General features: G+C 55.0%; 2 protein-coding genes across 3 annotated transcripts in view; both read right to left on the bottom strand.

Annotated features, from left to right (window-relative positions):
* Positions 1-3,742, bottom strand: part of LOC101573152 (mesothelin-like protein) — a 9,835-nt gene extending 6,093 nt beyond the window's left edge. Inside the window, exons 1-3 of the mRNA XM_004628126.1 lie at positions 3,700-3,742; positions 2,345-2,465; positions 1,236-1,356 (exon numbers count right to left, since the gene is read on the bottom strand). Coding sequence (XP_004628183.1) covers positions 1,236-1,356; positions 2,345-2,465; positions 3,700-3,742 — 285 coding nt within the window. The remainder of the gene's footprint in view (positions 1-1,235; positions 1,357-2,344; positions 2,466-3,699) is intronic.
* A 3,683-nt stretch (positions 3,743-7,425) lies between these two features.
* Rpusd1 (RNA pseudouridylate synthase domain containing 1) lies at positions 7,426-10,368 on the bottom strand. Of its 2 annotated transcripts, none has more exons than XM_004627921.2 (6): positions 10,327-10,368; positions 9,802-9,994; positions 9,551-9,674; positions 9,312-9,414; positions 9,099-9,200; positions 7,426-8,713 (listed from the first exon to the last, which is right to left on the bottom strand). In XM_004627921.2, the coding sequence occupies exons 2-6, from the start codon at positions 9,981-9,983 to the stop codon at positions 8,304-8,306; spliced, it is 921 nt and encodes a 306-aa protein (XP_004627978.1). In that variant the 5' UTR covers positions 9,984-9,994; positions 10,327-10,368; the 3' UTR covers positions 7,426-8,303. The 2 variants fall into 2 exon arrangements, with proteins under 2 accessions (XP_004627978.1, XP_023567410.1); XM_023711642.1 differs by having other exon boundaries at positions 9,802-9,941; positions 10,327-10,340.
* Positions 10,369-10,656: the final 288 nt, after the last annotated feature.

Raw genomic sequence — 10,656 nt, 5'->3', positions numbered from 1 at the left:
TTTTTTTTTCTTTTCTTTTTTAATGTGTGTTGAGACAGAGTTTTGCTGTCTTGCTGTATAGCTGAGGCTGCTCCTGAACTAACTATATAGCCTAGGCTGTCCTCGAACTTGTGGCAACCCTCCTGCCTCAGCCTGCTGAGCACTGAAATTACAGCAGTGCGTCAACACACCCAGCTCTCAGAGCTTTCTCTCTTTTTCTTTCTGTTTTTCTCTCTTTCTTTCTTTTGTGGTACCAGGGATTGAACTCAGGACCTTGTGATTGCCAGACAGGCATTTATGCTGCTGAGATATATCCCTGGCCCTTTTTCTGTTTTATTGAAACAGGGTCTTGGGGTCGGCAAGATAGCTCACCAGACTAAGTGCTGCTTAGGCAAGTTCAGGGACTGCGGTTCAATCCTCCGCACCACATGTTGCGCTGACCCTGCCCCTAGGGCGTTCTGAGCTGGCTGAGTGTGGGGGTGGGGGTGGGGGTGCACGCCTGTAATCCCAGCACTGAGGAGGCTGAAAACAGGAGGATCATTATGAGTCCAAGCTGCGTAGTGAGACCCTGAACCAAATACATAAAATGAAAGGAAAAAAAAATGTATAAAAACAAAAACATAGAAACAGGGTCTCATTATGTAGTTCAGGCTCACCTTGAACTCATTATATGTTCCAGGATGGCCTAAAATGCTCAAAGATTTTCCTCCCTCAGCCTTCCACAGTGTTGGTATCATAGATGTGTGCCACCCACATCCAGCTCCTGCCTCTTCCTTTCTTCCTTTTAACTCAGGGATGAATGATGCCTGAGTCACTTCAGGGCCCAACTGGGCTCTGCTGGCCTCTCTTCCAGCTCAGGGCCCTGTAGCCCCAGCCAGGGCAGAGATCATTGGCCTGACAACCCATCAACACATGAGGCCTGGAAGCTTGGAGGAAAGGGCACTGCACACCAGGAGGCTGTGAAGGGGAAGCAGACGAGCTTTGTCCTCATCAGGAATGAGAAGCAGAAGCATCTACAGACTAAGTGCTGAAGTGGCACGGGCCACACCACGAAGCTGTCCCTAAGAGGAACAGCCCAGCCTAAAGAAGCCAAACTCCCTGCCTGGCAGGGTCACTTCAGAGCCCAGGTGATACTGAACCTAGCAGATTGGCCAAGCTGCGAGCTGGCCCTGTTTTCAGAGGAGCTGCCTACCCGCATTCCCTTGGTCCCCTCCAAGGCCTGACTTGCCCCTCCCATCTCTTCCCATGGTGCTTACCTGCCAGGCTTGGAGTGGGACATGCTGAGATGCTAGGCTCCTGAGCAGGGCAGAGAGCTGCTCCCGAGGCAGCTGGCCAGCTGGATAGCACCAGAAATCTTGCAGGAGAGCAGCATTGGCCCTGAGCAGGAAGATGAGGCCATGAGAGACCATAGCGCTGTTAGGGGAAGCTCCAGCAAGGGCAGATTTTTCCACTTTCAGGCAGTGAGGGGTGGAAGTGACTTCTCATATAAGACTCCTGCTCTGCTCTTTCATTCCCTACCCGAGCACCCCGTGTGAGCCAAGCTCTCTGCTGCATGAGCTTGTGTGTGTGCAGGTATCCATCTGCTGAGGCCCCCGCGGCCAGGCCTTCACCATCCCTGCAGGCTGCTGAGGGGCCTAGAGGCACCTGCTGGCTGGCCACAGCCCAGACCAGTGGTGGTGAGCCTATGGCAGGTGTGCCACAGCAGGCTGTTTGTTATTGAAAGCTCTAAAAGGTTCACCATCATTGGCCTAGGCCATCTCTGAGCTTTCCTCAGAGTAAGACTGGAATAGCATGTCCTCACAAGAGGGGTCTTAGATGCCTTAGCCTGGGCTTGATTGTTCCCATGTGGGACCCTGGTTCTGCCTGACTAAACATTTCATTAATTGATTGATAGACTCATCAGTTACTACCAGCTCCTAGGAGAGACATGAGGCTCAGACATGAAGCTCCTGAATAGAGAGAAGAAACAACCAAGCTGGGGGATGGGAGTACAAGGGAGCTGAAAGGACTCAGGGAGAAGTGATGGCCCTGAGATCACTAGAGTGGGTGCCAGAGCTGGGGTCCAAGGGCTGGGAGCCCCAAGGATAAAACTCAGGTGACCCTGGCCAAGGTTGTAGATGGCCTGGGAATCCATTCCTGGACCTGTAACTGAACCTGGACATGTGGGTCACCTGGGGCAAGGTTCTGTAGGTCAAAGCCTAGGGTAGTGTCCCTTCCTCCCAAGGCCTCATATCCTTGGATGTGACCTCTCCCAGAAGAACATCCATGGGCCATCCCAGGATCAGGACCTTCCTCCTCCCTCTCCTCTTCCCATCAAGCAACCATAGAAAACACTGGATTTGCAAGACCCCCACCCCATACTCACCTGGCCCATGGGTCGACCTTGCCAACATCCAGCCCTCCCTGGATGACACCCTCAGCCCGGGAACTAGAGCAGTGAGCAGTGAGGGACAGGAGGAGGGTGAGGCCAGGGCTTGCCAAGGCACCTGGAACAGAGTAGGCTATGAGGACTCAGTGTCAGGGTAAGCATGGGTGCCTTTGTCACCTGGGGTCTGTGTAAGGATCCTTGGGTCCTAAGTGGGCCTGTGACCCCTACCACAGCCACTGACTCCAGTGGGAAGATCAGAGGGGACCCTGAGAGCTGTACAGGCTCATGTACACACAGTCTGGCTCTGCGAGTGGCACAGGTCTGAGTGCACTCTGTGTGCATGTAGATCTCCCTCCAGCTACATCTCCCCTGCTGTGATTCTGTCCTCAGTCTGAGCCCTCAGATCCTGAGTCAGGGGTAGATACTGACTCCTACCTCACCCTAAGCCCCTTAGCCTCTGCAGTGGGGTATAACAGGGCTTCCTAACGGGACTCCGGGAGCCTGGCCTATGTTTTGGCCTTGGAAGCCCAGCCCACTAGATGGGCTTTGTGTCCATGGAGCTCCAACTCACTGTCCCTGGGCAGACCATTTAGCAAAATCTCCAGTAGAGAAAGGGCCCATGGATAGGGATTGGGCCTAGCAGATGCTGCCTCGGCCAGGGTAACTCTCCGTGGGCTCTCAAATGCTAAGTCTGGGTTCCTGTTCTTCTCAGGAGGACAAGACTGGGCCAGATATGTCTGGGCTCTATCACCTCTCCACCTAGGGGCCTGGCCTGTGTTGGGACTATGTGAAAGAATTGTTTTTATGTCCTGGTTGGGCCAGCAAGCCTCTGCCCTTCCATGTTTCTTGGGTTTGAATCCAGGGCTTCCCACATGCTAGGTAAATACTTCGCCACTGAGTTATACCCTCAGCCCTTTCTTTTCTTTCCTTCCCCCCGCTGCCACTTTTTTTTTTTTTTTTTAAATTTTGAGATAATGTCTCACTGTGAAGCCCAGGGTGTCCTCAAACTTGCAATCTTCCTACCTCAGCTTCCTGAGCAGCTGAGATTATAGTTGTGTGTTACCGTGCCTGACAAGCCATGGGTCTTCCTTTTGGGACCCCAAAGCCCTTACAAAGGCTGTGTTCACAATGTCTCTTTGTACCACCCACCTAACCCTTTGTGCTGGAGGATTCTGCCTCCGCCTGTCCCCTTTTCTTTAGGGCACATCTCCCAGTTTGGGTTCATGAGGACAGGGCGGCCAGAGGTCCAAGCATCTTCTGCCTCTGCAACTAAGCCAATGGTCCTACCATGTGGGCCTGACAGATGCCCAGAAGGCCCAGGGAACACTTTCTTCAAGAAAGCGTCATCTTACCCACTCTGGAGCCAATGGCAGAGCGGCAGCAAGCACTGGTCATCCTGGCTGAGATGTCCCTGGGCAGGAAGACACCAGGATAGCAGGCAGTAGGTCCAGGACTAGCTGGAGAGGAAGGAAGATGAGTGATCAGGCTGGCTTCAGGGCACAAAAAGGGAAATACCAGTGTCACACAGATTGCTTGACCTTGGGTGCGGCCCAGTGCATCTATCTGCTCAGCCTTTGGGAGGGAACTAATCCCACAAACAAGCATCAGAATAGGGAGAGAGGAGCTGTAAACCTAGCCTTTCTTATCACAGGTCGGGCTCCGGGGACCCATGCTACAGCAGCGTCTCCAATTAACAGATCTCTTACAGTGAGTCCCACAGGCTCTGGGGAAGAGGTGCCCCCTCACCCAGCAGCCCAGGTGCCTACTGTCCCCTCTTTAGAACTTATGTGCTAACTCTATCACTGGAACCTGAATCCTGAGGCTCAGGAGCCCAGCCAGGGTTGCTGGACAGCTGTGTGCCACCTACTCCTCTTGGCACAGTGAGCTCAGTGTGACCGCTTTGGGTTCCCTTGGACTCAGGAATCTGCAAGGTTGAGAAGAGGATGGGGAATTTGCCACCCCATGTCAGGAGCAGAAAAGAGACTCAGAGGGGCTCAGCCTCCTCGAAGGGGATGCCCAGGGACCAGAAGTACAGTCTGGAGCTCTGGGACCCAGCTGGCAGGCCCACCCTACCCATTCCTCTCACCTGATCAGGAACAATGTAGAGGAGATGCTGCCCAGGGGTTGGGGACAAGCTGCTCCTGGTCACGTGCAGTGGATAGAGGGAGCTATAGATCAGGTGCTGTAGATGCTGTGCAGCTCATCAGCCGGGAGTTGGGGGATATGGGGTGGTGTAGGGCAGGGGCACAAGGGGCCCCACTTGCCTCCCTGCCTTGCCCAGCAGTCTGCACACACCTGCTCTCACTGGTGGACCCCAGTGACACCTGCCAGACAGCCAGAGGGGAGGGGCCTGGGTGGGGCCTGGAGTGCTGCCTCGTTATTCCCAGGGGTCCAGCTCAGCGGATGCTTGCTCCCCAGTCCCCAGAGGCACAAAGCTGAGCTCATGGTTGGCTGCTGCCCAGCACTGCCCCTCTCTGTGGGGCCCAGCCCTGAGTGTTTATCATGCTCAGGTGGGTGGGATGTGAGCATACCTTTGCCACAGGGGCCAGTGTGTGTGTGCACATGGCACATATACACATGTATCTAAGTTCGCATGATCTGTGTGTTCAGGGCCCAAGAAGGGAGATATCAATGTTATATACACACACACATGTGTTCGTGTTTCTCCAACATGAGGCACTCATGGACCAATGTGGTAGCTAGTTGGACCTTCTGTGGGAACAAGGAGGTGGGCAGGTATGAACACAGACCTGTGAGTATGGAGCAGTGTGGGCAAGCACGAGACCCACACTGGGGAGAGCTTGGTTACACGCAGCCCTGTCCCAGATGACAGCCCTTCTCAGGTCGTTGGCAGCTGCAGCCATGTCAGTCCCTGAGAACAGAGCAGGATGGCTGTGCTGGCAGGCTCCTAGGGGCCAGGGCAGGAGGTCAGATTACAGATGGGACTTCCCTACTTGCTACAGATGGTACCTACAGATGGTACCTTTCCTGGACCGAAGTGGTTAGGCCTGGTTACCTCAGGCTGGCCCTGGACCATGGTGCCAGACCTGGCCCTCTACCAAGCTATAGCTCTCAGGGCTCAGGGGCTCAAGCTTCTATGGTGTGATGATGTAGCCACTGTCTGCAGGCACCCCAGCGAATTTGGTACTAGCAAGATGGGCTGAGCCAGGCCCTGGAAGCCTGATGACCAACGAAGGCTCCCTAGGGCTGTTGGACAGTCCCCTTAGGGCCTACAAGCATAGCCCAGGACCCTGTCAGGATAGCCTAGATGGTCCAAAGTCTCATCCAGCTTAGGAGAGGCCTTGAAGGGTCCTTTAGCCACCACCAGTGCCTGCACAGCAAACATAGCAAATGCCATAGTTGTACTGGCAGCAGTGAAGCGCATGTGGCCAGTCTGGAGGGGCCAAGTTCTCAGGAGTAGGCTTAGGGGAGGGTCCTGGAGAGAGAGGGCATGTCTATCCTGAGCCCCAGCACTTCCTGGAGGCAGGCTTTGGCTGTATGAGGTCTTAAGATGGCTTTGGATGCTGAAGGGGGGGCACCATAGGGACAGGGTGTTAGGTGGGGGCTGTCCAGGATCCTCAGAGCTCAGGGCAGGCTGAGGTGAAGGTAAAAGATGGGTGCTCAATGTGAGTCTGCCTGCCAGGACAGCCCTAAGCCCAGGCTGGACAAAAGACCAGAGAATGAGAGCTGTTGCTGAGACTGCTACATCTCACCCGAAGCTCCTGTTCTGGTTTATTAAACCTACTCAGGGCCTTAGGCAGCAGTAACCCTGGTTTTTAACAGAAAGAGACAACGGCTCAGAGAGGCTGAGTGAGTTGTTGGAGGCCACACAGCAGTGAGTACTGGTGCTTGTGCATGCTGGGTAGGGCCTCTAGCACCCATGCATGCATTTCCTGTAGTTCCCCCCCACCCCCCGGAATGCCTTGTCTGAGGAAACTCCTCTTCTAGAAAGCCTTGCCTGATTGTACTACATCCTGTAGAGTGCCTACTCCACAGACAGGAGGTGAAGGGCAGATGGGTCAGATAGGGCTCATGTTGGGGCTGTGCAACCTGGAGATGGAGGGGGACATCCTACCTAGCATGGAAGCAGGGGCTGGACTTGGAAGGTAGGTGATCATTGGGACTCTTTGGGCCTTGGAGACCAGGAAAGGCTGATAGGCTCTTCAGGAAGTGTATGTGAAGCCTTCCCTGGGGTAGGGTCTATCCCTTGGCTGTCTGCGTGTCCACCTTCCCACGTGTCACCTTTTCTATAGGCCACCTACTACTCCTGGGAATGCTGGATGTCCTTGTCTATTCCTTCAGGGTCGAGTAGAGGGAATACTAAAGGTGGCACCACCTGTTATTTTTTATTTTTTTCCAAAGGGAAAAATTTGAGTTTGCAAGTGAAAGCAGCTGCTGGCCTTGGTGACATGTCATGACGTCAGCCCTCAACAAGTCTCAGCTTTCAGGATAAGGGAGGCCGGGCCAACTTTTGGGATGTTTTGAGATGACCCTGCTTATGGTCTGGGGCCCACCAGGTACTCAATACCTAAGCCCTCAAGAGACATCCCTCATGAGTACTTGCTGTGGGACCAGGCCTGTGAGGCTTACTCATTGCCCTTCTGAGAGTCCCAGAGGAAGCAGAACACGAACAAGATCCTCAGATGGGAAGATAGTTAAGGGCGGTGTTTCAGAGGGGGCACAACTTGAGGTGGGGTCTTGGCCTCCTCAAGAGGCCAAGGGTGAGGAAACTCGTCCAGGGGTCCAGAAGGCATCCCCTCTAGCTCCCACCACCCAGCATTACTACTGGGACCTTGCACAGAACTAAGGTAAATAGCTGAAGAGTACATCTCTCCTCAAGGAGCTGATTCTGAAAGCCAGCCCCATAAACTTTATAGTACATGTAGTAGACCCACAGGGGACCCAGGTGAGAGTGTCTGGATACTTTAAAGATGCTTCTGACTGGGAGGTTGGGCCACATGGCTTTGGCCTCCAAGGGCCAAAACTCACCAGGCCTGAAGGGAGGGCTGGTCAGGACATTGAGGTCTATTGCAGGATGGGCTAGAGCAGAGACCACTGCACTCACTGTCACTCTTGGGATTCATCACTGAACATTTATTACAAATCCTATGTCCCAGATGCAGTCAGGAGCAGGGCGTTATTGTGGGGAACAGAGAAGGTAAGGCTGGGGTGCTTCCTAAAGGCAGAGTCTGACACCGTGTGGCCATTTGGGAGCCAAGCAGGTGCTGCTGTAGTGAGAGCTGCAGCCAGGGCTCAGGAGCCCAGGAGTGCTACAGCAGAAGCAGCACACAGGTTGGTTTTGAAGGGACAGGCCTCTGCTGCTGATGCCTTACCCAGCCCCACGCCTCAGGGCCAGGCACTGAATGCAGGCAAAAGAGGGCAGGGCACAGGACAGAGTCTAGATAAAGCAAAGGCCTGAGGCAGGCAAAGCCAGGCAGGAGACAGAGTGGGAGTTCTGGAGAGGGTCTGGTTGGGCTGCAAGTTAAAAGGATCAGAGGAAAGAGGAGTGCCTCAGGACACAGGATTCGGTGGGCTTAGGGCCAAAGCTCAGGTGAGGCCTCTGGGTGAGTGAGGCACTAGAATTCACCTGGGGGCAAAGGCTGGCCAGATCCTAACTTTGAGGCTACCAGCTAGATGGCCTCTGGTAAGTCCATTAGATGAGGCCATAGGGCAGTGATGAGTAGGTAACCTTTTAGAGTGTTTAATGATAACAACCCCCTGGCTACAACACATGTGCCATATGCTCACCACTATTGCTAGGAGGAAACTTTGGAATTACAAAGCTATTCAAGCAGGAAAAGCCTGTTTTGTCCAGGAGACACTGGGAGGAAGGCCCCCTAATCAGGCATTAATCTCACAGCCTGAGAGCACTGATCTCCAACAGTCATGCCTGGCTGGCTCTCTGCTTGCCCTGCTAGTCCCTTGTCCAGATGAGCCCAGCATTCCACAGTGGCCCTCAGTTTTCTGGTTCCAGAGTCCACTCTGATAGCCACTGCAGGTAGGATGTTTGTTGAGCTTCAGTCTCAGTGGAACCCTGGCTTGGCCCAGGTAGCGATACAGAGGGATTACAGGGACCAGAGTCTTCATCCATGGGTCCAGGGTCAGGGGCAGCCCGAAGGGCCTGGACAAGTTCGTCAAGAGGTTGAACCAGGGTGTGGGGGCACCAGCAGGCATCAAGAGTGGAGAGGAAGGGGTCCGGCGTGCAGGCCTCCACACACTCAGTCAATGTAGGGATGCGCAGGTAGAATGCGTGCAGCATCATGCGGAAGGGCTGGTCCTCCTGTCCAGTGGCCTGCCCATATGTCAGATCACCTACAATAGGATGACCGAGGGCACTGCAATGCACCCGCAGCTGGTGAGTCCGGCCTGTGGGACAGGTAGAGTTCAGGCTGGAATGGACAGCTCTAGGCCCACACCCCACCCAGCTTGTATCACCTCCAGAAGGGTCCCTTGCTGTAACCTTGGAATCTCAGGACTACCCTTTGGGATGGAACCCCTTGTCTTCTACTATATGTGAGACATCAAGTTCCAAGACAAGAGACCATTCTGGAGTTGCTTCTGGTAAGGGCTGAATTGGGGCACAGTTGGTCCTGCTGGAGATTTCAACAAAACTTTCCCAGCAGGAAAAGAAGCCAGCAGACCTCATCATTGGTTGTGTCCAGGTAATCAGGTGACCCAGGTAAGCCACAGGGTTTTTGTGCCTCAGCTCACTGTCTTACATAACCCGTGCCCTCCCCTGTCCTGGACAGACCTGTCAGTGGCTTCAGCAGCACTTTGGAGACAGGATTGCCGTCATACAGCCCATGCTCCAGGACCAGCAGTTCTGTGAGACTTGGTTTTGGGTTCTCGCAACCTAAGTGTAGAGGCAGGTATATCAACCCCTGACAGGTTCACCCCAGATGGCCAATTCCGTGCAAGGCCCTTGCTGGATGTCTGTCTTGACCCCAAACCCTGGCCATCATACCCTGAGTGCCCTCAATGCACATGGTATGTGTCCGGCCCTCCGTGCTGTTCCTGCCAATGGCATAGCTGACTGTTAGCTGGCTCTCCTGGATGTGGCCCCGAACCTGCCAGGTAAGGGATATCACATGTCGCTCAGTAGGCCATCCAACTGCCACTGGGAAGCCTGCTTGACATCCAGGTGGCCATGTGAGGGCTGTGAAAGTAGGTAGGAGTCCTAGGTACCTCCCCCTCCCCCCTTACCAATGCCAAGTAAGCCTTGGTGACACGCCTCTCCTTGAAGCACCTGTAAGCACTGCCTGCAGCCGCCTTGTTCAGAGCCACACACAGTGCCCCACTGGTGGAGAAGTCCAACTGGTGGCAGAACCTATGGAGGGCAAGGAGCAGTGAGACCTAGACACTGCTGGATTGTGGGCAGTGCCCGCTGGCGAAGTTTAGCGTCTGAACAATTTCTAGTGGCTGCTGCTATGGGACACTTGTGCAAGGCCACATACCTGAACCCATAGCACGTGTCAGGGTCAGCCAGTTCTGGAAAGCGGTGTCGAAGCTGTTTCTGCAGTGTCAAGGTTTCCCGCCAAGTCTTGCAGTCAATGCGCAGGTCCCAGTGTTTGTTCACCACAAGGAAGTCGCTGCTCTGGTACACGATAGACAAGTTCTCCACGCTGCCCGGCTCCATGGCAGGGCCTGCTGCGAGGGTGAAAGTGAGCCCAAGTCTCTGAACAACAGCAGAAACCAGGAGGGATGTGTGCACCTGCACGGTGGGAGCCCTTTCTGTCTCACCTCGGGAAGGGTGGGGGGAAAGGGGCGAGGTAGCATGCTGGCAGGTGGAAGCTGGTCCACCTTGCTCTGGCTACTTCAGATCTGGGAGGAAAAGCTGAGCTGTGGGCCTTCCCCAAGTGGTCAGAGAGCAAAGTGAGGTGCCACTCAGGTCCGCAGGAGCTCCTGGCCCCGCTTGTGCGCGCTCTGACCGGCAGGCCCCCGGATCCGAGAACCTATCGCGCCCCTACCTCAGGACTAACCTGCAGACTGCCTGGGCCTACACGTCACTTCTAGTAGCAGCTCCCTCCGGCGTTCCCAGCCCCTGCACCTGGGGACCCACGAGTCCCACCTTCTCCCCGCCCACTGCCTGCCTCACCGCGGACATGCGGCCCTGCTGGCCAATGGTGAGCGCTCCAGGTCCTTGCTGTGACCACTCAGCGAGACTTGGCCCGCCGCCTTGTGCGCAGCCCCGCCCCTGCCCTGCTGAGCAATGGCGAGCGTCGCTCGGCACGCCGGTCACTGATTGGCGGCACTGGGGACGCTCGGGGTGGGGTTAGAGCCTATTGGCGGCAGTGGCGCGGGAGGTTTGG

Source organism: Octodon degus, unplaced genomic scaffold, assembly GCF_000260255.1.
Source record: "Octodon degus isolate 3935 unplaced genomic scaffold, OctDeg1.0 scaffold00021, whole genome shotgun sequence".
Classification (NCBI taxonomy): Eukaryota; Metazoa; Chordata; class Mammalia; order Rodentia; family Octodontidae; genus Octodon; species Octodon degus.
This window is presented reverse-complemented; position numbering and strand designations above follow the sequence as displayed.